Below are 22,391 nucleotides of genomic sequence, written 5' to 3' on the forward strand. Positions count from 1 at the left end.
TTCCCAGCGTACCTTGAATGGACTGCAGGTATTATTTTAAGTATTATTTAAGTTTATTGTCCTATTTTTTCGTAGACGTAAAAGTGGAATGTAATCAAAAGCTAAGTAAAAAAGAAATCTATTCGTATTCAGGTTTTCCCTCAACTTGTTTATGGATTTATACGATGCGTCAGCCAAACTGAAAGCGGACAGACTTCTATGTTAGTCATATGTTTAGAAATAAATCCGAGTACACATAAAGACCAGGTAAACCATTGAAACTATATTTTACGTTAAATATTCTGGTACACAATAGCGACGCTTCAGATAATATGATACAACATTGATGCAAAGCATACAGGCAAAATTCACTAGACAGATTGGGAAGACAAAGGACCCTAGTTGCTGCGTTTGCTCTTTTCAATAGTTTTGGTGGCCCTCACAAGGGCCGTTATGACGGAACTGAAAGAGGAGGTTGTATAACGACGAATTGATGAATTTTCTACTTGGTGCTGGTGTACTTGGTCACTGCCTTGGTGCCTTCAGACACAGCGTGCTTGGCCAACTCACCGGGCAAAAGCAGACGGACGGCCGTCTGGATTTCCCGGCTAGTGATGGTCGAACGCTTGTTGTAGTGGGCAAGACGAGACGACTCTCCAGCGATGCGCTCGAAAATGTCGTTGACGAAGCTGTTCATGATGGTCATGGCTTTGGAGGAGATGCCAGTGTCGGGGTGGACCTGCTTCAACACTTTGTAGATGTAAATGGCGTAGCTCTCCTTCCTCCTGCGTTTCTTCTTTTTATCGCCCTTTGTGATGTTTTTCTGAGCTTTCCCCGCTTTCTTCGCAGCTTTTCCACTTACTTTTGGAGGCATGACGAACGAATTTTAGGTGCGACACAATACGTGAATAAATTTGGTTGAACTATTTATGGGACCGACTTTGCTGGTTTGCTTTTATATGACGATCTGAGAAGTAGAGGAAGCCAATTTATTGTCTGCTGGTAGCCAGAATGTTCGTGAAAGAGGAAATTTCGGGAGCCGGGAGAGGTCGGGAAAGGCGGGGCTTCACACAAACAAAACTTTGATTGGTCGTCTTTTGGCTACTCGACGTTGAAGGGAAAGCTTTAAATAGAGGTGGAATTTCTTTGTCACGCTTATTGCGTTGTTGTGGTTTATCACGAAAACACGTTCTTTTATTTACTCTCAAACTCATCATGTCTGGCCGCGGCAAAGGAGGCAAAGTAAAGGGAAAGTCAAAGACCCGTTCCAGCAGGGCCGGACTTCAATTCCCCGTCGGTCGTATCCATCGAATGCTCCGCAAGGGCTCGTACGCTGAACGCGTTGGTGCCGGTGCCCCCGTCTACTTGGCTGCCGTCATGGAGTACTTGGCCGCTGAGGTCCTCGAGTTGGCCGGTAACGCCGCCCGTGACAACAAGAAGACCCGTATCATCCCTCGTCACTTGCAATTGGCTATCCGCAACGACGAAGAGTTGAACAAACTTCTCTCCGGTGTTACAATTGCCCAGGGTGGTGTCTTGCCTAATATCCAGGCCGTTCTCTTGCCCAAGAAGACCGACAAACCCGCCAAGGCTTAAATTACCTATCCACTCCCGAAAAACAAACAAAAAAACGGCTCTTCTCAGGGCCACCATCTTTTTTTCAGAAAAGAGTTTACCTGTCCAAGAATAATTCAAAGCCAAAGATTTTTCAAAAAATAGTGTAATTTAGGGTAATACGCAATAAAGCCAATCAAGACACTGACACAGCAAAATCTCCCAACAGATTTGTGGGTTGAAATCCCATGAAAATTGTGGGCTGACGAGGGAATCGCATGCGCAGTACTCGAGTCCGTCCTCTATTTCCAGCAAAGGTCGAAAGGATAATTACGGTATTTTGCTCGAGGAACAGAACAACAACAGCAGCTGGGCTGGATCTCCTTTGTTATCCTGCTGGCCTCGTCACTGCCAACAGCAAAAGATCTATACACACGAATGGCGTAACAAAATAACTTGGCAGAATGTGATTGATTCGTGAACAAACAGCCACCAGATCCAAAATTCCACATCCATAAATCGTGACACTGTGACACACAATAAGTCTTTGTTCAATATTTTCCCTTCAGTTTATTTAGGTACAACATTTAAAAAAAGCCACTCGTTTTCAAAACAGAATAACAATTTAAAAAATAATACTATAAATAGTGACGACTCGTCGAAATTATTTAAGAACGACAATTTATTTCAGCGGTGGGTTTCTTATTTTCCGATAATAATTCTTCGGTGGGAAAGAAGACCCGCTGTGTAAATGTGCGAGATTCCTCGAAACCAGTCTGGCAGCCTTTGAGCAATTGTTGAAATTTTTCGGACGTTTCGCACAACTTTCGCTCTTCTTCTTCAGCAGCACTAGGCGGAGGAGGAACGACCTTGCGGGTGTCAAAGGGATTCTTGTAGTCGATTGGGATCAACGTCTTGTAATCGTGCTGATAGGTACTTTCCATCGGCCCGTAACTCGCCGAGTGATTCCAAAATGCAGTTGACGCAGGCGGTTGGGCTCTGACTGTTGGACAAATCACAACCGGCTTCCGGTAATCGTGTTGGTACGTGCTCTCCATCGGACCGTAACGGATAGCTGGATTCCATAGTTCAGCCGACGGAGTCGTGTCGAATCTGAGCCGATTTAATTTGTCGCAAACGAACGAATCTGTTTTCTTCATCCTACTGGAATAATCAATATGGCCATGTACTGGTTCACTCAACTTTCTCCGGCTGGCCAAGCAGCAGCCGCAGCTATTCCAGGTAGACTTTTTCGTTTCAATTCCGGCAGGATTTTTTTAAAAAAAGACTAACACACCTGATATTCCAATGGGCTAATTTGGCTAATGCAAGTCGACTACTAAGTTGCTTTCAATATGTTCAAGGGCTTCTACTAGTACAGTCAACGTCACTCGAACGTTATTCTTTTGGTTCATTTCATTTACTACTATTATTTCCCTCCAACAGAATTCATTCTAGGAATCCTCTTTTGCGGAATGATTGCGCTGGCATGGAAGACGGCAGTTTGGATTCACCGGTCCACATTCCGAGTTGTATTCATGTGCCGAGTGTCGGACGTCTTGCGATTCCTCTTCTCAACCGAAAATATTAAAAACAATCAAGAAAATGTCATCCGACTGATGATTCTCGACAGTTCAACTCGACTCGATTACGACGACGGCCAGTGCGCCATTTGCCTCGGCCCTCACGTCAAGAAATCACGGACCAGTTGCGGTCACGTTTTCTGTCTGAAATGTCTCGTCCAATGGTCCCGGATCAAATTGGAATGCCCGACCTGCAAGCACCCGTTCGACGCCTTTTGCAAAGGAATCCAACCGTTCGACAACAACTATTACGCCTTGCAGCAATTTGAACGAGGGAATCTCCATCACATTTTTATTGAGATGTTGCTGGTTGTGCTGTTGCCGGCCGCCATCATCGGATGGACCGTTTACTTCGCCGCTGGATGGATCATGTTGAAAATTCTGAATTACGCCGTGTCGTCCCAAACGGTCACCCATTTTCTGGCGTTCAGGACGACAGTCAATTCGCACGGGGCAGTCCCGCTGACCGGTCATTAGCTTTGAATATGTTTTTGGGTTGATTGGTGTGTTAAGATGCATATTCATTAACGTGATATTGCAATCAGACTTGTGATCAAAATTTTTTATTTGTTTGGACTTCAAAACCGGAAATTTACGTTATAGAAATACACCTGTTTTATCTTGTATTATTTTATGACATTTACTTTGATTGGGACGTATTTTTTAGTGGCACGTGTCGAAGGTTTCAAGGTAATTAAGAGAAGAGGGAAGCTTTTGTGTTTTGCGGACCCAACCTCCGTCTAATCGATAATGGCGGTCGTACACTGTCTGACATGAATACTTGAGTGTCTTTGCTTTCATTTGTGATGTAATGTCGACTCTTCTCTGCGCAATAATTCGCTTCAGCGTGATCATAGCGCAAGGAATACAACCGAATTTTTCACAGCGGGATGGGGTAACCTTTCTCGTTCCCCAAATAAATTCACTTCAACAGGTAAGTTTAACTCAAAAGTATCATTTCCTGCTGTGAAAGCAAATCAGCAAGACGTCTGTAAGACAAGGTAGAAGTGTACTGAAGGTAAAATAGTGTCATTATTTTCAGTGTTCTTTTACTGAAATGTTTAAATTCTTATGATATAAGTTACATTCTTATTGTTTTGTCTATTTGATTTTTAGATCTTAACTTAAGCAATCCATACAACTCTAAAAAATGTCTCTGGATGAAGTAAGTGTACACTATTTTATGTAAGCACACTATACTTGAGTGTAATTGAATTTGATATTTTCCCAGAAATTCAACAAAGCTGCCGAGGCCATCAGGACCATGACTACCGCTCCCTCAGATGATGAAATGAAGGAGATTTACGCCCTGTACAAGCAGTCCACTGTTGGTGATGTCAATACCGGTGAGCATTGCATCTTGACTAGACTCGTTTTTTAAAATGTTTTTAAAAATGTCTGACTTATCCATAAATTGTGAATGATTAGCTCGCCCGGGAATGCTGGACCTGAAAGGAAAAGCTAAATGGGATTCTTGGGAGGCCAAGAAAGGCATGTCCCTCGATGCTGCCAAGGAAGCCTACGTGTCAAAGACGGAAGAGTTGGTGACCAAGTACAGCGCATCCAGCGCTTAAATATTTGATCGTCTCTGCTCTATCGTTGATTGCTTTAGACGTTTACGGGTTGTTGTTTTTGTCAAGTATTGTATTTTCAATGCTCAAGTTAATTTGTTACATCATCAGTACACCTTACGGACTGAGTTTGCAATTGTTATTGTCTTTTTAAATTATTTCCAGAGAATTGTATTTTTCGATTTTCTTAAAATTCATTTGTGGGTTTAATTCAAATTTGGTGTGAGCTTGTAGGCTATTTTTCAGGTACGCTCGCATCGTGTGATTGACCTTGACGTCGGAAAATCCTGAAATTTGGTCTACGTGCCGTTTATCAGGTAAACTTCAAAAGTTTTGTCGTCTGTGACTATTCTCCGAAATAATCTAATAGGCGACACATTAAAGAAGGTGACCTTGCCATTAGATGATAGATTCTTGTTATTCCTGGGTATTTTCATTTTCACACTTCAGCAGTTTTTTAAATCGCTAGAGAGTTGCGCTATGACCATTTGCTGGAGTTTTCCTTTACGGTTGATAATTAACCATTTCTTATTTTTCGATTAAGTGTATTCCCCATCGACATGTTTTAGGCTAAGTCTGGAATTCGCCCCTTTTATTGTGTCTTAAAACTGGTTAATTTGAAGTATTTTGGTGTTGTTTATCTGGTGTAGAACATTGGTGAAATTTGTTTGAAATTGATCATGTAAAAGCTTCTTGAACGGGGATTGAATCAAACGATTCACGACTTGTCTTACTAGTTCGATATCTTTTTATCTTTGTTTGCATTTGGTAAGTCACTGATAGCCTTGATTTTAATCTACGATTTATCTAGCCAAGCGACCAAGCCCTGTCTGATTGGTGTCTCAGTGTCATTGAGTCCCGATTTTTCAAGTTACCAAGTGCAAAAGGTATTTGAAGTAGGAAATTAATATTTAACAGCTCTAAAAATCTGTTCTCAATTATTTTATAGGATATTCATAGCCAACACACAATGTCTCTGGATGAAGTGAGTAGTTTTATTACAGTGCTCACGTTTTACCTCTTGGTGTATGAAGTAAATTTAATTACGTTTATTTCGGCAGAGATTTAACAAAGCGGCTGAGGATATCAAGACATTGACTGTCCGGCCGACAGATGACGAACTCAAAGAGATTTATGCTTTGTTCAAGCAAGCCACTGTTGGAGATGTTAACGTCGGTTAGTATTATACAAATCTCTTTGGCTTAAATTTATGTCATGTTAACGTTGTGGATATTTTGATATTTTCTAATAAATCAGCTCGACCTGGAATGATGGACTTCAAAGGAAAAGCGAAATGGGACGCTTGGGAATCGAAGAAAGGCATGTCCTCCGAGGCTGCCAAAGAAGCCTACATCTTGAAATCAGCCGAGTTGGTGGCCAAATACAGAAAGTAGTGCAATTAAAACCTGCATGTTTGGATGTGAAAAATTACCTGTTATTCGTTTTTATCACCCGAGCGTGTTTAAATGCTGATAAGTAGTTTTACGATAGAGTATAATTAAATTGATGTGGAAAAGATTTGTTTTTATGCCTTTTGAATTTGATCAACTCTCATTTGGGAAAGCTATTAAGACGAAAAAGTGAGCGGAACTTTTATTACAGATTAATTCATTTAATTGACAGATAACGTAATTTAAATCTTTAGGGATCAAGCACGTGATCGTCTGCAGAACTTTGGACCGTACGAGAAGTGTCAAATTTTAAGCCAAGGGAATATCCAGAGCGGATTGTTTTATTTTTCGCGTAAGGTGAATCCGTTTAGATTAAGTTGCTCGACGTTTACCTGTTTTACTTATCGGGTTAAAATAATTCTCAGCTTCAACTAAAGTTTTACAGTGAGAAATGTGTTTCAGCAACGGATGCCAATGAGTAAAGTATCATCTCTATATTTCATTTTAATTTGGAATTGGGTTCTGAGCAAAGAGATGGAAAACTTATGCGGAAGTCGGCTGTTTACAAAGCTGGAGTTTTTAATGAGAAAGATTTTAATTGAAAAAGCGTTGAGAAACGAACTATTTGATTATCGTCGTGATCTAGATCGTTTTACGCTGAAATCGGGTAAATGTAAAATTAAAGAAAAACTCAATTAATGGGCATCTTGCTGTACTAACTGTAGTAGATTAGTGAGTCTAAATTGACCACATCGATTTCAAATTGTGTGTTCTTGGAAAATGATTGATATTTTATCATTATTTAATCCATTAAAGGGTTTAATCAAGTACCTGAACCAAATTTGCTCGTGTAATCGTTCGTTCTTATTCAAACAATCAGGCGTACGGGTATTCTCACAGGTCCAATATTGCCAAACAAACTGTAGAGACTAATTTGCTCGTTTACTAAATGTGAAATCGTCAAGCCGTGTGTTTCGTTGCCGTTGGTTTTGGTAGAGAGTTCTCCAAAAGCCCAGTTCTTCTTTATCGGGTAGATTAATGTTTTAATGAAAATTTAGCATAGTAGTATTATATTATAGCACTATTACACTATATGGCAATTGACAATCAACATGCAATCCTTGAAATTTCCCTAATTCAATTCAGGTGACCCAGTTTCGCCTAAAAGCTAGCTGATATTTAAGGGCGATGAGACAAACAGCTGATAAGGATCGATGTGGAAAATATTTGCTTAGTTACTGACTCATCTGTTATTGAAAATTTTAATGGTAGATAAAGAATCAAGTTATCGCAAACAGACCTTTGGATTCGATCATCTATATTTAAACATTTACGTCTGTGTAAAATTCGCGTAGAAACCAGTTGGACGACATACCTGTAGTAGCTTCAAAAATGGCTCATCATCATTTCTGTTCGTTCGGTTTTTGTTTTCTATTTTTGCTATTGTGGGCCAATTATTTGGTCGGAGCTGAACTTCCGTTGGAAGAACAATTACGGGAACTGAGGGAAAATTACGTAAGAAATCTAAATGTTGTTTTTTTTTAAGAAGAAAGAGAATTAATCAAAAAATTTAATTGAAAAAATAGATGCAATTTAAGGAAGCCATGGAGGTGAAAGTTTCCCGGCTGGAAATGGAAGACGCTCGACTAAAGGCGCTGCTTGAGCTGAAGGATCGGCAACACGAAATTCTGGCCGAAAAAGTAAGTCGACTGGAACTGCGAAACGAACGGGAAACAAGCCGCCAATTAGCGGGAAGGAACGCAATACTCAGAACTTGTCGGGAAATTAGGGCGGCTGATCCTTCCGCTAGTTCCGGAATGTACTGGATCGATCCTGACGGTCAAGGAGTCGGCGATGACCCGATTTACGTCCACTGCGACATGGCGTCAGGTAACTAGAGACCTACATAAAGGAGATAATAATGACAAATTGATTGAATTGCATATCGTTTGGCCGTCAGGATCGACTGCTATTCCGCACGACAGTGAGTCGTCGATGGATGTGGGACACTGCGCTGACCCTGGATGCTATTCCAGAACAATTAGTTACAATGCCAGCAGCCGACAAATGTTGGCTTTGGCCGAGCTTTCCGTCGAATGCCACCAGTCAATCAAAGTATAGTCGGTTTTTTATTAAGCAGGTTGAAAAAAATGTTCTGATTTGAATTTGATTAAATTAGTACGATTGTAACTTTGCGCCGTTGGAATTCAATTTAATATCCTACTCCTGGTGGAACGACAGAAACGGAAATTCAAAAACTTTCTGGGCCGGTGACAACACGGACGTTCACCTTTGCCAGTGCGGATTGGATGGAAATTGTGTCGATCCTTCCGTCCAATGCAACTGCGACTCGATGGCTCCAGTGCCATTAGTTGACGATGGTGTTCAAATTAAAATATTTCAATTTTTGTTCTTAATTTCATTTGATAATCTCTACAGGTACAATAACGGACAAAAATGTTCTTCCTATCACTCGACTGAACTTTGGTCGAACGCAATTGGAAACTTCGTCCGGTGTCCATACACTGGGCCACTTCGAATGTACCGGACAAGTGGCCGTCAGTGGAATGCCAAGTTCATGTGCAGATTTGTGGAGAACTGGACACTCCCTGAGCGGATTATATTCAGTCGTGGGAACAGCAATGGTCGAAAGTGTTTACTGTGACTTTGCCAAGTTACCTAGCGACTCCAGTATGCAAATTCAAATTCCATTCAATTCTTAAACTCATATTTACCGATAAATGTCACTAATTGTAAGGTTTCCAGACCTGGATCGGGTTCGAAGATGTGAAATCATCGCCCACTTACTTTTACGTTCAGATATCTAACTCTTCATTCAATGTACCAAATGTTCCCATAACATTTGACGCCGCACGACTAAACGTGGGAGGAGCCATGAATTTAGAAACGGGCAAATTCACGGCGCCACGAAAGGGCAAATATTTTTTCTCGGCATCCGGACTTGGAACTATTTCGGCATCTTCATCTAGATTTTATGGTAATATTCATATCGTGTGGAACGGTAACCGAATCGGAGGTAGTGTTTCAGATGACTCCGCAAATGTTAGTCAATTCGAACTATTTTCCTTGCAATCGACACTCAATTTGCAAGCGGGTGACCAAATCTGGTGGGAGATAGGAAACATGAGTCCAGGATTTAATATATACCCCAATGGTTATAATAATTTTAGCGGTGTTCTCTTGGAAGAAGAAATTACCGATTCACTAAAAACAATATGATAAATTCACTCAATCAAATTAATTGTTATTGCTCTTATTATCTGCGTTATTCATTTGTGCCAGCCTTTTATTGAATACAACTCGTACAATTTATCCCAATAGTTAATTCACGTTCATTTGCAGTAAGGTTATTACAATTTCGTACACTGAATCAACACACCTTTCCCCTGGCTCACCCCAGCCCATCAATTAAACATTTCAGTAATTATTCAAACAGCCTCGTCGAGGACTCTTCCTCGTCGGCACGGACGAAGCCAATCAACATATCTTTAAAGATACGAAACGATTGTCGCTGCTCCGCGAAAATAATAACGAGTGAAGCGCCGCTACCGTCTGATTACGCCAATTCTTTTCGGTCGGATTCGCGCACTCTTCCGTGGGTGGGTGTTGTGGGGTGGGGTGACATATGTATAACACAGGTGCAATCACACTTAATTATTTTCAAGAAAAAGAAAAAGAAAGAATTCGTTTTATTGCTTAAGTACTAATCAATGTGGACTACTGTGGAGAGCAATCCTCTCACTCTCCACAGTAGGCAGGTCAGGGCTTATATTTCGGCTTATTAATTTTTTCTCTCGATTCCCTGCTTTGCTTTCAGACTTTCGTTTTCTTGTTCTTCCTGTAGGAGTGGATAATAAAATTCTAAATCTCCTACAATTAATGATTGATTCGGACGGTCGGGGGCATCCATGAAGGTCGGTGAAGAAGGACTTTATGGATTTTCTTTGATTGCTTTCTTTTAGGATTTACCTTTGGATTTACCTATTTTTATTTTATTCGGATTTTCCCTTTTTTTTCTTATGGATTTATCTTTGATTTTCTTTTCGTCACCAGGTGGCTTGTCGGCGATTGCAGCAAGTTTCGTCACCAGGTGGCGAAATTACAATTTACATATTTGTTCTCCTTAAGGATGTTTACTTGGAATTTTGATTGACATCTCCAGTTATTCGATTTTTTTACGTTTATTATCTGGTTAGTGGTTACGTCGTTGTTAAATCGTATATGTCTTAATAGTTTGGCAACAATGCAGTTCTTTCTTCTCTGTAGTCATGCTCTTAAGAGTTTGAAAACATTAAAGAGTTCAGTTCCTCTTCTTCTTCCACCAGTACAACATAGACTGCACGTTCGCCGCTCTTACGACATTATGGCTGCCTCTTCTTCAACTATGCCTGTGATGATCTCATCCGTTGGCATTGCTGTCGCATCCGCGTCTGTCGTCAATCTAGTTCCAACTGTGTCTACCCTCAGATTAGTCACACCAGCTACTTTCAACAGTTACGTGTTTCTTGATCTGGAAACCACAGGTTTTATTACGACGGAAGATCCAATATGTCGGATCACAGAGCTGAGCATGTGGGGAATCGAGAGAGAGCAATTCCTCAACTGCAGTGGAAAGAAGATGCCCAGAATCACAAACCGTTTGAACATGTGTGTTGACCCATCCAAAGAAATCCATCCCATGGCTGCCACGAAATCCAAGCTGGATAATCTTAATCTCAGTCATCAGAGTCCTTTTGACGAAGATGTTGCTAATACTGTCTTGAGTTTTCTGAATCGACTTAAAAAACCCATGTGCATGATTGCTCATTACGGATTCAAATTTGACTTCCCAGTTCTCAAATCGGAGATTGCCAATGTTGGAAAGGTACTGTTAGTGCAGCTTATATTGTATTAAACCTGTTATGTAATAATCTTGTTTTATATTCCTCAGGATTTTTCTGAAGATGTCTTCTGCGCGGATTCTCTTCCAGTTTTCCGAACTTGCCAAAGTCTCGCTCCAGGTGTTCCGTATTCTTATACTTTGGAGAACGTTTACAGACGGATTTATAACAATCAACCCGAAGTAATGCACGAGGCCGAGGCTGATGTGAAAATGCTGTTTTGGGCAGCTGCCGCGACTCCGAGACCGTTTTTAAATGCAGTGGCCAATACTGCTGTTCCAATCGCCACCATAAACAAGTGTTGGTGATGAACGTTTTGTTTCTACCATTATGCATGAACTAAAAAAAATCAAGCTCAGCAATAATTGATTCACTGTTGTTTTATTTTAAGAAAAACACTTTCAAATAAGCTATTTTTCATTCTTCCACTCAGAATTCTTTTGACTCGCTTTTTGATTCTTGTTTCTTATTGTTTTTAATTTTTCTTCAACTTTTCAAAAACTCAGATTGTAAACGAAAAATGTCTTGTATCATCATTTTCTATGATTTTACCGATTTTTCATTTTGAAATTTGAAATTAACAATAAATCAGATTTAAAAAAAAAACTGGCAACTTCCAACTGTGATCTGTCTTAACGTAACGACGCATAGTCTGCTGCTAGAACGTGATTTTGACTTTTCTGCAAATGATTATGATGTGTGGTTTTGTCCGTTTTGGAAGTTAATTGGACTTTGAAGTGTCCTTTAAATGATTCCAATTAATACAGAAAATAGTTAATTATAAGTCAAGGTTTTTTTGGTATGATGGCACTTATTGCACATTTCATGTAAGCTGGGCTAGTGTGATGTGATGTGTGTGTGGTTGCTAAATACCTAGTTTTGAAAATTTAGATTGCTCAAAGTATGTTGTTTATTTTTACAGTAAGATGGTGGCCTACTGGGAATAATTGTTTACTTTCTTTCTCATAGGATATTACATGTGATGCCATAATCAAAGTTTGACAAAGAAGTAGAACATTTGTTTCTGAGCACAGCCTCAAATTGCATCATTGGTAAAATCACAAATTGTTTATTAATTCTACTGCATTTTTATAATAACTACCAGCCTCTAGTTAAATAGTGTATCAGTTTATATTGATTTTCCTGAATGGGATTTATTCCAACAGCCCATCAATTTTATAGAGTTGTAGAATGGGTGGGAATGTGTTGAGCATGGTGTTGTTGAGTAAGTGTAGAATCATAATCTCCTGAAGGAGAAAATGAAAAAAATTGCTTTAAATTGATCTTTTCTGGGTTGTTGTAGCCTATAATATTTAAATGTGCTAATATAGATACCTTGTAGATTTACATCAAGCCCTCTTGCTATTTTTCAGCACCACACTTCCATCTTGATGGTGGACATATTTGGCAATGTTAGGATTATTAGTTTTCTTTTATTGAAGAAGAAGGTACGTTAAATCAACATTATTTCCTTCTTGTTAAGCTACATGCTCAATTTTGATCAAATTGCACATATATTGTGTTTGGTTTCATTTAGGATCTCTATCTCCTACGGATGACATGATCGGTAAAGTGACGGCGTCTGCTGCCAGCGAACAATTAAGGTAAGCCGAAATTTCCCGTTTAATGAGTCTCTCTGGGTAAAGTTTTCAAAGAATAAATGATGATGGAATAGGTCTGATGCCAAGAAAAATGCTTTCCACTTCGAAGTGCCGTGAAAAAGTCCAGATATATTGCGTTAAAAGCTCTCCATATTTTCCGATGTCCATTGCGACTATAACTAGATTATTTTAGTCAAGTATTTAAGCTAAACGCTTGCATTTAAGCTTAATCTGCGTCGTTAGATAGTGTGCAACATGTACACAAAAGTAAACACTGGTCCGGACATCCTTAACAGTGTAAAGATAAAACACACTCTGTGCACCAGTACAGTTTGGATATCGGTACTCGTTTATCAAAATTGACTTAACCATTTTCATAAAATTCTTTTTTCGTTTCTCGTCACCCTTGCGGTCGCCACGTGATGTTTTTTTTCGTGCTATGATCTCATCGTCCTAAAAAAACGGAAGTACTTTGTTATCCAGCCAATAGTTATTCGAAAACGACGATTTCTTTTAGCCCGATTACTCAATTGCAACCGTCATAAAATGGTGTCTTAATCACAGCCGCCTGCCAACCCAATCTCCTTAGTTGCAACACCCATTTATGTAAAAAATTTCAGAGATAGATAACAGATGATTTGAGTATTGCGTAGCTGTTTCATTCCCAAACAACTTGTATAGAATCGAGATGCTACACTTGTTTGACTTGGATTACCATACTGACTCATCCACTATTTGCTGCATTGCATTTTTAGTGTATGAAGGTTTCTAAACAGAAAATTGAGCAACTGATAAGATCGATAACACGGTACTATAAAACAAATGGCAAGTGTCTGCTTGTGCATTTCAGTTTTTACTTAACCCCTCGCTCGAGATGTCTTCTCATCCTCGAGCAATAAAAAGTCTTGTGTTTTTCGATCTGGAAACCACAGGTCTTAAAGATCCGGAAATCACAGAGTTGAGTTTTTGCAGCATCGATAGATCGCAGTTTCTGAATTGTCAACGAGGAGAGTTTCCACGCATAACGAACCGATTGAATCTGTGCATTAAACCGTCGAAACGGATTGAACCCAAGGCGTCGGAGATAACTAAACTTGATAACTATAATTTGGATCATCAGAGTCCATTTGACGAAAATGTTGGCAACATCGTCTTGAGCTTTCTGAATAGACTTAAAAAGCCCGTCTGCCTTGTTGCTCATAACGGATTTAAATTTGATTTTCCCATTCTTTTGGCTGAATTTTCTCGACTCGAAATTATGGTACATTTGCTCTAAAGATGATTTTTTAAAATTTGAATTCATTTAGAATACCGTTTCTCAGGATTTTCCTAGTGATATTTTTTGTGTGGATTCTTTGGCTATCTTCCAAAATTTGTCGCCGAGTCCAACGTCGCCTAATCTGAAAAACATCCGCTTATCGTTTGCCTTAAAAAATGTTTACAATCGCATTTATGGCCGCGATCCCGAGGAACTGCACGAGGCAGAGGCCGATGTGAAGGTGCTTTTATTATCTGCCATCTCAACTCCCGAAGAGTTTGTGGATGCCGTCGACAGAAATGCGAAGCCATTCGATTTTGTGCAAAAGAGTTGGTGAATTTAGTCGCCCCTGCAAATGTTTTGTTGAGGCGTGTCGTTAAAAAGTGCACGAGAGTTCTTCAAAGGTCAAATTTAACACCATTTATTTTTCTCTTATAATTCCAATTCAATCTACACCTTTATCGGACAATGTATCTTTAATTCTTTATCTTTCAATCTGTTATCTTCTTTTGGCGTGTCACAATGAAATCCAGATATAGGATGATTGGTGTAAAGAGTTGGATCTTAATGTACGTCCCGCAGATGAAATTTCACTTTTGGCTTCGTGATGTTGCCAAGTTGATGCCACTCTACGGCTCCTCCGCCCTTGTTTGCATCAGTTGATGGAATAATTTTTAGTCCGATAGAATCCCGTTCATTTAGTTTATGTGTTCTATTAATAATTTTGTTGTCGAAACTTGGCCGCTATGGGCGCGTTCTTGAATTATTCGAGACTTCCCATCTCAGATATTGCAAATAAAGTTTTTTTTCCGATTTCGTGCACCTAGCTAAATTTTTGCGCGGTCGCTGCCTCACTAAATCAATAAATAACAACAGTTTTCCGGGTAATCTGTAATGCAGCTGATTTTCTGAACATTAAATTAAAATCGCCATTTAAATTTTATAAGCAAACGAGCACACTTGTTCCCTTTAAAATGTAAAGGACCGTTTTAAGTTTTCTTTAAAAAATGTTTTCGCACGAGATGTTCATTTTTGATTCCATTCTTCCGTAGTCGGGTGCATATCCAAAAATTGCAGTTGGTGATTTTATAATCTTTACGTCTATTTTCCAGAATAGAAACTTGATGCAGATTCTCGACGTAATTCTTTCTTGCCCTATTTCTCATCGATTCTTTTTGGTCATAGTTCCATCGATTCTTTTCGAAATATTATTTAGTTTGAAAATGGCCCAGACTCGCGAAAAGAAGTCTGAACAGAAAGTACTTCAACGCTACCCGTATTCCAAAACACATTTGTATTACAAACACACGTCAAGTGACAGTTGGATAAAATTAACCACCGTTATTCATTTCTTTTAATTTGCTGTGATATTTGTGGACGTTTCTGTCAACATTTTGGTTTTCAACATGCCTAGAATGGAGATAAGGTAAACAAGCTTAACTTTTTCTTTATACTTTTGGTGGCCCTGAAAAGGGCCGATTTGTTGGTAAAAGGGAATCGAATAGCTTAAGCACGTTCACCACGGATACGGCGAGCGAGTTGGATGTCTTTTGGCATGATGGTGACTCGCTTGGCGTGGATGGCGCACAAGTTGGTGTCTTCGAAAAGACCCACCAAGTAAGCTTCGCTGGCCTCCTGCAGGGCCATGACGGCCGAGCTCTGGAAACGCAAGTCGGTCTTGAAATCCTGGGCGATTTCTCTGACCAAGCGCTGGAATGGCAACTTGCGGATCAGAAGCTCGGTCGACTTTTGGTAGCGACGGATCTCACGAAGGGCGACGGTGCCGGGACGATAACGATGGGGTTTCTTGACTCCTCCAGTGGCCGGGGCACTTTTGCGAGCGGCTTTGGTGGCCAACTGTTTGCGGGGCGCCTTGCCACCGGTGGATTTGCGAGCAGTTTGCTTGGTACGAGCCATTTCGAGCGACTGAAATTTCAGATGTCCTAACTAGTGAAAAGTGCTAGGTATATGTTGGGAATCTACGGACGTTGCAGAGCTAAGCGAGTTTACTGGCTAGGGATTGGTTAGTTCAAAAATGGGAGGGAAAGAATTGATAACGGAAATTCTCTCTTTGTCAGAATGATGGGCATTGAAAGAATTCCCTGCGGAGGTTCCCAACCAATGGACGTTCAGCTAAAGGGAACTGGAGGGATATAAAAGCTTTGTACTCTTCCACTGTTGAATCATTCAGTATTTTATCAAATTTCTGTACGTAACTCGTTTCAAAATGACTGGTCGCGGCAAAGGAGGAAAAGGACTCGGCAAAGGAGGCGCCAAACGTCATCGCAAAGTTTTGCGTGACAACATCCAGGGAATCACCAAGCCGGCCATCCGTCGTCTTGCTCGCCGTGGTGGTGTCAAGCGTATCTCTGGTCTCATCTACGAGGAAACCCGTGGTGTTTTAAAGGTGTTTCTCGAGAACGTGATTCGTGACGCCGTCACCTACACTGAACACGCCAAGAGGAAGACGGTGACGGCCATGGATGTCGTCTACGCACTGAAACGCCAGGGCCGTACTCTGTACGGTTTCGGCGGTTAAACAATTATTTTCATTTAGACTCCGATCTCAATTCAATCGGCCCTTTTCAGGGCTACAAACATTTTACAGAATGAGTTCTCGTTTAACTTTCGGTCTCCATTTAAAATTGGCTTAAGCCATTTCGTGCGTGGGGTAGTTTTACGTCTTAATCACTTTTAAAGTATGTCATACTTGTAAAACTAATCCAGCAGGAAAAAATTGACTGGTTTATGATGAATATTAAATCATTCCCCCAAAAGTTTCTCATTTTTCTTCAATAGTGTTTTCGGAAAATAAAGAGAGAAAACACAACAATTGTGATTTAAAAAAATTAAAGCCAAGCCAGAATTGCTAGAAAGATCCAGAATTGGATTAAATTTTATTTACAATCCAATCGTAGGTAAACCATACATCTTTTTAAAAATTTTTTTTATACAAGTTATTCCAGTAATAGTGAAAACCTTAATAAATAAAAGCTATCCTTGAATAACCAACACTGCCAGGGCTTAGGATTCATTCGTTTTGGAATAAATCTTGGCGTTTTCATTTGTTTATTGATGTATTATTAATCACTTAAGTGACATCTGTGTGGCAGTAAGGTTTTTTTCTTTTCTTTAAAAGTTTGGTGGCCCTGAAAAGGGCCGTTTGGGTTGAAAGAGAAGACGGGAGACAATTTACTTGGTGCTGGTGTACTTGGTCACTGCCTTGGTGCCTTCAGACACGGCGTGCTTGGCCAACTCACCGGGCAAAAGCAGACGGACGGCCGTCTGGATTTCCCGGCTAGTGATGGTCGAACGCTTGTTGTAGTGGGCAAGACGAGACGACTCTCCAGCGATGCGCTCGAAAATGTCGTTGACGAAGCTGTTCATGATGGTCATGGCTTTGGAGGAGATGCCAGTGTCGGGGTGGACCTGCTTCAACACTTTGTAGATGTAAATGGCGTAGCTCTCCTTCCTCTTGCGCTTCTTCTTCTTGTCTCCTTTGGCAATGTTCTTCTGAGCCTTGCCGGCCTTCTTCGCTGCTTTACCGCTTACTTTAGGGGGCATTCTAGAACTTGAGTAAATCTGAGAAAGTAACGACCGTCACTTCAAATTTCGTTTTTATATTGAAGCTGGCTCCCCCTCACTACTTGATGGTAGCCAAAACTCTCGTCTCCAGAGACTTACGTGTAACAGATAGATATTCAGTTGGGGGCGGAGCTAGTGACACAATCAGGGGAGAGATGAAAGAAAGGCGGGGCAAATAAAAGTTTACTGTTTGGCTACCAAGATTGCATTCTGAATCCGACATCAAGCGACTATATAAACCCCGATTTTTCATATTATATACATCACTCGTTCCTTGATTTTAGGAACCGCGCTAACTTACTCTCAATCTAAACATGTCTGGTCGTGGTAAAGGAGGCAAAGTAAAGGGAAAGTCAAAGACCCGTTCCAGCAGGGCCGGACTTCAATTCCCCGTCGGTCGTATCCACCGAATGCTCCGCAAGGGCTCGTACGCTGAGCGCGTCGGTGCCGGCGCCCCCGTCTACTTGGCTGCCGTCATGGAGTACTTGGCCGCTGAGGTCCTCGAGTTGGCCGGTAACGCCGCTCGTGACAACAAGAAGACCCGTATCATCCCTCGTCACTTGCAATTGGCTATCCGCAACGACGAAGAGTTGAACAAACTTCTCTCCGGTGTTACAATTGCCCAGGGTGGTGTTTTGCCCAACATCCAGGCCGTTCTCTTGCCTAAGAAGACCGACAAGCCCGCTAAGGCTTAAATTTCGTGATCCTCTCGTCTTTTAAACAATCGGCCCTTTTAAGGGCCACCAAACTAATTTGGAAAAAAGAAACTTGTTGATTGCTACATTTCAATCTGGTTCAACTTGTGCGAATTTCGTATAGTTGCAAGTGATTATTGAATTGGTTTTGTTCAACCTTATTTTCTGTTTCTTTTGCTGGTGTTTGGTTTTTCCGACTGTGAAAGAACAACTTTCAAATTTTACAAGTCATTATTATTATCATAGCATAGATTTATCTATTATCGGGGTATCGAGACAGAGGGACATTTTGTCCAGTGCGTAGCGCTATGACGGAATCGCAGTAGTAAAAAGGTTCATAAGTATCGTACTTTAGTAACTTGTATCGATAGTATATTTGCCATTGGAACAGTGTATCACTAGTAAAAGGTGTCTCAAATAATAATGTTCAGTAGAAATTGAAATAATTCTTAAAAACTGAACAAATATCTTTGAAACAAATGGCCATTAGTAAATTATTTCATAAGGTGGTGCATCTCAGAATGACGGAATCGCACTAGTAAAGGTTGTCATTAATAAAAGCTTTTTTTTTCTCTCATTAATATACAGTGTTGGAAGTAAAGTGTTCCATAAATAAAAGATATCACTGATATTTTGATTACTTAGTAACTGTAAACTATACCCGTAAATAACTAGCTCTTTAAGTAAAATGCTTCATAATAACGTAAAGGGTGCGTATCACTGTGACGGAATCGCACTAGTAAAAAGTATCTTAAGTATCGTACTTTACAAATCTGTATCAATAGTATAATTGTCATTCGTAACAGTGTATCAGTAGTAAAACGTTTTTCAAATAATAATGTTCAGTAGAAACTGAAATAATTCTGAAAAACTTTACATTTGTCTCAGAGACAAATGGTCATAAGTAAATTGTTTCATAATTCTATTTATTTGTTATTTTCATGTCTAAAAAAGAAATGAGTATGTGAGGTGACAGTAGTAAAATGCTCCAATAGTATTTAGCAACATTACGACAACGTCGCATGAGTAACCGTGTTGTTAAATAGCAGCTGCGGCCTGCGGGGCAGGTTCAGAATTCAGATTCAGACGACTAAAAGGCGTCGACGGCACGAAGGCACAAATCGAGGCGTCGTAGTGTAATTACGACGCATTTTTTGTGTCAAAAGTAATCATACTTTAGTTAATTGCTCCTTTTTTTGCAAAAAAAATAAAATTGTGTATCTTGAACATCCAGGTTTTCATTGGCAGCCTTGACGACTTTATGCATTTTCCTTGCCATAAGTCCTGGTGTGTGTGAATCAGCATCTTTGGTCGCCTGTGGAGATTTGAGAGAGATGGAACTTTTCCTTTTCCTTATGCTAGAGGCTGATAACCAAGAAATTTTTGACATGGTTCTCCACCTCACTGCTTATCATTATCCTGAAAATATCGTCTTGCCACAAGGTATTCAAGCGTGTAATCTTATCTTAATTTGTCACAACCTAATTTTTTTTACTTTAGGATATACTCCTCCAAATCTGGCAGTTAGCACCCTTTACTGGAAGGCTTGGTTGATGCTATTGATGCTGATTGCTCATAATCCTGGCAGTCTTGGGTCTGAGGCATGGAATTCATTCCCTCCTATACTCCGAGCATTGATGGAGATGTGTATCACAAATGATTTCGCTACTTCTTCTGGTACCACAGACCAGACAGAGTTGCAGGTGGCTGCAATTGAAAAGCAAACCATCTTGGAATTCGAAACAGATCTAGGAGCCGCCTCTACAAAAACTGTTATTACCGAGAACAATTCTTTGCTGCTTAGTCAAGTATTTAAAGCGCTCTTAACTTTTGATTTTCTTGCAAATCATTGTAATATTTTACTTTAGTTGACATCACTTGATCCACGAGGATCTACGCGACGACCTCCTCCGGCTGTTATTGAGCAGCTTCGAACTTTGAACGCAACACTTCTACTTTGTAGAAGTCGCCAACCGAACTTTTTATTGTAAATTCTGCATAGGTATGTGAAATAGTATGAATTTTAATAGCGAAATTCTAATCTAATTTTCTTCAATGCAAATTATTTTTATGTAGGCAAGGAGCTGCGCAAACGAAGCCATGGCTGGCTGATTTGGTCGAGTCCAATGAAGGTGCTTGGAACGTTCTGCCTGTTCAATGTCTTTGTGAGTTTTTGCTTCACGAAGCAGCTGATGGTCTGCCTGTTAATGATCTAATGAACGATTGTAAGCAACAGCTTGGCAAACGCAAGGAACGTCGTCACAAACACCAACAGTTGGTCCAGCATCTAAGATTTTTGTTGACTGATCCCAATCAACTACCCGAAGCATGCCGTGAAGTCCTAGACTATTTGATGAGACGATTGAGTGCTCAGAAAGCTCTCGCCCGTCACCAAGCCCTCACGGTAAGAGTTTATTTTCATAATCAACGAGTTTGCTTAAATAATTATACGGCTCCATGATTATACATTACGTTTGCATAGGCATTGAGTGTGGTCTTGGCAGTAAAAGACGATGATATTACCATGAGTGATGGTGCATGCTCCGAAGGAACAGGAGACGATTCCCAGTTCTCTTGGCTTGTTCATCAGTTACCTACCATCCCACATTTCGAAGCCGTACGCCCTGCCGTGATTGCTGCTCTACGGGCCGCCTTTCTAATTGAAACAAAACCACTAGCCATGTGTATGCGTCATCGTAAACATCCGATTCCGATATTTCCTTATTTTTCATAATTTTTCCGTGCTTTCCCCTTTTTTCCCCATTTTTATCCAAAATTTTCCAATATTTCCTAATTTTCTTGGAGCAGGACGCAAGTCCTGACTAGTGACGTTTTTTTTAATACATAGCCATCTAGCGCTCAGCTTGACATACATGATTTTGTAGTTAGTAGCATGGTTTTTTCGTTTTCATTTTGCTTATATGGATCAATCTCCAGCAGAAAATGTACTTGTAAAGTAACTTGATGACTTATTATCGAAATATCGTTTTATCGCCGGCGCAACTCTCCGTAACGACCAAGAAGTGAGCGTGGCCATCAACTAACTTTATTGACCAACCGAACCGCATAATTTAAATTTCTGATAGGTCAACTTTCGTCCAATAAAAAATATTAAAAAGCCAAAATGTTTGGCAGGCCTGCAAAATTTGAGTTCATCCTTTCCATATAATAATAATCATTTCAGGCCTATACACGCGCATCACTCAAATAATTCACAATCAATATTATACCTAAAATTATGTACACTTACACACGTACGGTATATAATTCTGGATTGACGTTGGACAATTTTTTCCAAATTAAAAAAAATCACGAACTTATCTTTTTTTGTCACGATATTATTTTCCCTTTTTAAATCTTTTTAGACGGCAGTGATCCTTCTGAGCGAGCCGTCGTAATTGGTACCGGAAGAATGACTGCGCGAATGCCTGGGATGAAAAATAACGGCATCATCTTCATCGTCGTCGTCGTCCAAGTGATCCCTGCTGCGACGATGCTGATGGCTGCTGCTGCTCATGTCCGTCCGAGCCGGGAATTCCTCGTCTCCGGGAGTCGTCATGGCAACCCTGCAGAGCGTGCTGGTGGTCACGTCACGCGGGAGAGTGTTGCAGACGTAGGGTGGCATCTGTTGGCTGCAATTAGCTCAGGGCACCGTCACGTGACTGTCGTCTTGTCGAAACTCGACGAAATTGTCGTCTGCTGCTGGTGTAGCAACGCGTTATTACCTCCCGACGATCCGGTCATGACTTTGTAGTTGCTGTTCTCCGAGTCGGTGCTGAACTGGCGAAGATCGTGGACCAGCATCCGGCTGAAGGCCGTTATGTCCGGCATGTCACGCTCTTGACTTTGCTGCTTCTGGTAATTGTGGTGGCGCCGGATGGCCGACAGCGGCGGAGCGGCACCAGTTGCCGGACTGTGAACGGTCACGTAAGACGAATGTTCCGTTGCAAGAAGCTGCTGCTGGTAATGGACGGGGCAATCTCTCGGGTATCCGGACGTAACAGCCGGCGGCGGAGTCGGAATGGAAACGGATTCGTCATCGATGGAAGCCACTCCGCCGCCGATGGAAGAGCAAGGGCACGGGATTTTCACGAAACCGTTGCACTGATTCGTCGGCTGGAATAAGGATTCGCTGGGATGATGATGGGGAAGGCAAGCTGGCGTTAGGGGGTTGGTCATGGGGTGGTGGTGATGGTTCATCTGTGACGGCGGGGGAGGCGGAGGAACAATGGCCAGAAGGTGGGGCAGATATAAATGATGGATATAAATTCCA

General features: G+C 40.8%; 13 protein-coding genes across 18 annotated transcripts in view; 10 read left to right on the plus strand and 3 right to left on the minus strand.

Moving 5' to 3' along the window:
• Positions 1 to 9,411, plus strand: part of LOC124206194 (neurexin-4-like) — an 86,302-nt gene extending 76,891 nt beyond the window's left edge. Inside the window, exons 1-7 of one of the 2 annotated variants that reach the window (XM_046603904.1) lie at positions 6,994 to 7,346; positions 7,434 to 7,593; positions 7,665 to 7,968; positions 8,039 to 8,193; positions 8,258 to 8,459; positions 8,518 to 8,769; positions 8,837 to 9,411. In XM_046603904.1, coding sequence (XP_046459860.1) covers positions 7,471 to 7,593; positions 7,665 to 7,968; positions 8,039 to 8,193; positions 8,258 to 8,459; positions 8,518 to 8,769; positions 8,837 to 9,318 — 1,518 coding nt within the window. In that variant the 5' untranslated portion in view covers positions 6,994 to 7,346; positions 7,434 to 7,470 and the 3' untranslated portion in view covers positions 9,319 to 9,411. Of the gene's footprint in view, positions 1 to 6,993; positions 7,347 to 7,433; positions 7,594 to 7,664; positions 7,969 to 8,038; positions 8,194 to 8,257; positions 8,460 to 8,517; positions 8,770 to 8,836 lie in introns of those variants that run through there. The other variant, XM_046603905.1, reaches the window with a different exon arrangement.
• LOC124206217 (histone H2B.1/H2B.2) lies at positions 245 to 935 on the minus strand. Its single transcript, XM_046603926.1, has one exon. The coding sequence runs from the start codon at positions 851 to 853 to the stop codon at positions 482 to 484; it is 372 nt and encodes a 123-aa protein (XP_046459882.1). The 5' UTR covers positions 854 to 935; the 3' UTR covers positions 245 to 481.
• LOC124206218 (histone H2B.3) lies at positions 245 to 17,440 on the minus strand. Its single transcript, XM_046603927.1, has 2 exons — positions 17,031 to 17,440; positions 245 to 481 (listed from the first exon to the last, which is right to left on the minus strand). The coding sequence occupies exon 1, from the start codon at positions 17,400 to 17,402 to the stop codon at positions 17,031 to 17,033; it is 372 nt and encodes a 123-aa protein (XP_046459883.1). The 5' UTR covers positions 17,403 to 17,440; the 3' UTR covers positions 245 to 481.
• LOC124206215 (histone H2A) lies at positions 1,131 to 1,635 on the plus strand. The gene has a single exon (XM_046603924.1). It carries the CDS (start codon positions 1,195 to 1,197, stop codon positions 1,573 to 1,575), a length of 381 nt encoding a protein of 126 aa, XP_046459880.1. The 5' UTR covers positions 1,131 to 1,194; the 3' UTR covers positions 1,576 to 1,635.
• Positions 1,135 to 18,181, plus strand: LOC124206216 (histone H2A). Its single transcript, XM_046603925.1, has 2 exons — positions 1,135 to 1,177; positions 17,721 to 18,181. The coding sequence occupies exon 2, from the start codon at positions 17,738 to 17,740 to the stop codon at positions 18,116 to 18,118; it is 381 nt and encodes a 126-aa protein (XP_046459881.1). The 5' UTR covers positions 1,135 to 1,177; positions 17,721 to 17,737; the 3' UTR covers positions 18,119 to 18,181.
• LOC124206207 lies at positions 2,241 to 3,745 on the plus strand. The gene is made up of 2 exons (XM_046603916.1): positions 2,241 to 2,775; positions 2,980 to 3,745. The coding sequence occupies exons 1-2, from the start codon at positions 2,712 to 2,714 to the stop codon at positions 3,591 to 3,593; spliced, it is 678 nt and encodes a 225-aa protein (XP_046459872.1). The 5' UTR covers positions 2,241 to 2,711; the 3' UTR covers positions 3,594 to 3,745.
• Positions 4,023 to 4,816, plus strand: LOC124206227 (acyl-CoA-binding protein homolog). The gene is made up of 4 exons (XM_046603938.1): positions 4,023 to 4,134; positions 4,233 to 4,281; positions 4,348 to 4,462; positions 4,545 to 4,816. Exons 2-4 carry the CDS (start codon positions 4,267 to 4,269, stop codon positions 4,688 to 4,690), a joined length of 276 nt encoding a protein of 91 aa, XP_046459894.1. The 5' UTR covers positions 4,023 to 4,134; positions 4,233 to 4,266; the 3' UTR covers positions 4,691 to 4,816.
• Positions 5,500 to 6,205, plus strand: LOC124206228 (acyl-CoA-binding protein homolog). The gene is made up of 4 exons (XM_046603939.1): positions 5,500 to 5,574; positions 5,637 to 5,672; positions 5,749 to 5,863; positions 5,945 to 6,205. Exons 2-4 carry the CDS (start codon positions 5,658 to 5,660, stop codon positions 6,079 to 6,081), a joined length of 267 nt encoding a protein of 88 aa, XP_046459895.1. The 5' UTR covers positions 5,500 to 5,574; positions 5,637 to 5,657; the 3' UTR covers positions 6,082 to 6,205.
• Positions 10,210 to 11,585, plus strand: LOC124206205 (three prime repair exonuclease 2-like). Its single transcript, XM_046603914.1, has 2 exons — positions 10,210 to 10,963; positions 11,030 to 11,585. The coding sequence occupies exons 1-2, from the start codon at positions 10,343 to 10,345 to the stop codon at positions 11,285 to 11,287; spliced, it is 879 nt and encodes a 292-aa protein (XP_046459870.1). The 5' UTR covers positions 10,210 to 10,342; the 3' UTR covers positions 11,288 to 11,585.
• LOC124206208 (three-prime repair exonuclease 1-like) lies at positions 13,401 to 14,654 on the plus strand. The gene is made up of 2 exons (XM_046603917.1): positions 13,401 to 13,841; positions 13,903 to 14,654. The coding sequence occupies exons 1-2, from the start codon at positions 13,455 to 13,457 to the stop codon at positions 14,173 to 14,175; spliced, it is 660 nt and encodes a 219-aa protein (XP_046459873.1). The 5' UTR covers positions 13,401 to 13,454; the 3' UTR covers positions 14,176 to 14,654.
• Positions 15,294 to 15,776, minus strand: LOC124206214 (histone H3). Its single transcript, XM_046603923.1, has one exon. It carries the CDS (start codon positions 15,753 to 15,755, stop codon positions 15,345 to 15,347), a length of 411 nt encoding a protein of 136 aa, XP_046459879.1. The 5' UTR covers positions 15,756 to 15,776; the 3' UTR covers positions 15,294 to 15,344.
• LOC124206225 (histone H4) lies at positions 16,066 to 16,428 on the plus strand. The gene has a single exon (XM_046603935.1). The coding sequence runs from the start codon at positions 16,066 to 16,068 to the stop codon at positions 16,375 to 16,377; it is 312 nt and encodes a 103-aa protein (XP_046459891.1). The 3' UTR covers positions 16,378 to 16,428.
• Positions 18,182 to 18,455: 274 nt separating the features above from the next.
• On the plus strand, positions 18,456 to 20,980 carry LOC124206229 (integrator complex subunit 1-like). 5 transcript variants are annotated; one of them, XR_006879633.1, is made up of 8 exons: positions 18,456 to 18,662; positions 19,165 to 19,283; positions 19,353 to 19,561; positions 19,619 to 19,926; positions 19,987 to 20,120; positions 20,195 to 20,283; positions 20,355 to 20,522; positions 20,601 to 20,980. XR_006879633.1 is itself a non-coding variant. In XM_046603940.1 (5 exons), the coding sequence occupies exons 1-3, from the start codon at positions 19,453 to 19,455 to the stop codon at positions 20,107 to 20,109; spliced, it is 540 nt and encodes a 179-aa protein (XP_046459896.1). In that variant the 5' UTR covers positions 19,357 to 19,452; the 3' UTR covers positions 20,110 to 20,120; positions 20,195 to 20,522; positions 20,601 to 20,980. The 5 variants fall into 5 exon arrangements, 1 of the variants encoding a protein (XP_046459896.1); XR_006879635.1 differs by having other exon boundaries at positions 18,648 to 18,662; positions 19,168 to 19,283; positions 20,195 to 20,522; XR_006879634.1 differs by lacking the exon at positions 18,456 to 18,662 and having other exon boundaries at positions 19,152 to 19,283.
• Positions 20,981 to 22,391: the final 1,411 nt, after the last annotated feature.

The sequence above is a fragment of the Daphnia pulex genome, chromosome 10 (assembly GCF_021134715.1).
Source record: "Daphnia pulex isolate KAP4 chromosome 10, ASM2113471v1".
Lineage (NCBI taxonomy): Eukaryota > Metazoa > Arthropoda > Branchiopoda > Diplostraca > Daphniidae > Daphnia > Daphnia pulex.

Bases quoted from the DNA above. Each gene is read 5' to 3' on its own strand.
- LOC124206214 (XM_046603923.1), bottom strand. From the start codon at position 15,755: ATGGCTCGTACCAAGCAAACTGCTCGCAAATCCACCGGTGGCAAGGCG.
- LOC124206227 (XM_046603938.1), top strand. The intron at 4,463-4,544 runs GTGAGCATTGCA...GTGAATGATTAG, and splicing joins TGTTGGTGATGTCAATACCG to CTCGCCCGGGAATGCTGGAC.
- LOC124206208 (XM_046603917.1), top strand. From the start codon at position 13,455: ATGTCTTCTCATCCTCGAGCAATAAAAAGTCTTGTGTTTTTCGATCTG. The intron at 13,842-13,902 runs GTACATTTGCTC...ACCGTTTCTCAG, and splicing joins TTTCTCGACTCGAAATTATG to GATTTTCCTAGTGATATTTT.
- LOC124206228 (XM_046603939.1), top strand. The intron at 5,864-5,944 runs GTTAGTATTATA...CTAATAAATCAG, and splicing joins TGTTGGAGATGTTAACGTCG to CTCGACCTGGAATGATGGAC.
- LOC124206215 (XM_046603924.1), top strand. From the start codon at position 1,195: ATGTCTGGCCGCGGCAAAGGAGGCAAAGTAAAGGGAAAGTCAAAGACC.
- LOC124206216 (XM_046603925.1), top strand. From the start codon at position 17,738: ATGTCTGGTCGTGGTAAAGGAGGCAAAGTAAAGGGAAAGTCAAAGACC.
- LOC124206207 (XM_046603916.1), top strand. From the start codon at position 2,712: ATGGCCATGTACTGGTTCACTCAACTTTCTCCGGCTGGCCAAGCAGCA. The intron at 2,776-2,979 runs GTAGACTTTTTC...TCCCTCCAACAG, and splicing joins AGCAGCCGCAGCTATTCCAG to AATTCATTCTAGGAATCCTC.
- LOC124206205 (XM_046603914.1), top strand. From the start codon at position 10,343: ATGCAGTTCTTTCTTCTCTGTAGTCATGCTCTTAAGAGTTTGAAAACA. The intron at 10,964-11,029 runs GTACTGTTAGTG...TATATTCCTCAG, and splicing joins AGATTGCCAATGTTGGAAAG to GATTTTTCTGAAGATGTCTT.
- LOC124206218 (XM_046603927.1), bottom strand. From the start codon at position 17,402: ATGCCCCCTAAAGTAAGCGGTAAAGCAGCGAAGAAGGCCGGCAAGGCT.
- LOC124206229 (XM_046603940.1), top strand. From the start codon at position 19,453: ATGGAACTTTTCCTTTTCCTTATGCTAGAGGCTGATAACCAAGAAATT. The intron at 19,562-19,618 runs GTATTCAAGCGT...TTTTTACTTTAG, and splicing joins AAATATCGTCTTGCCACAAG to GATATACTCCTCCAAATCTG. The intron at 19,927-19,986 runs GTATTTAAAGCG...ATTTTACTTTAG, and splicing joins ATTCTTTGCTGCTTAGTCAA to TTGACATCACTTGATCCACG.
- LOC124206225 (XM_046603935.1), top strand. From the start codon at position 16,066: ATGACTGGTCGCGGCAAAGGAGGAAAAGGACTCGGCAAAGGAGGCGCC.
- LOC124206217 (XM_046603926.1), bottom strand. From the start codon at position 853: ATGCCTCCAAAAGTAAGTGGAAAAGCTGCGAAGAAAGCGGGGAAAGCT.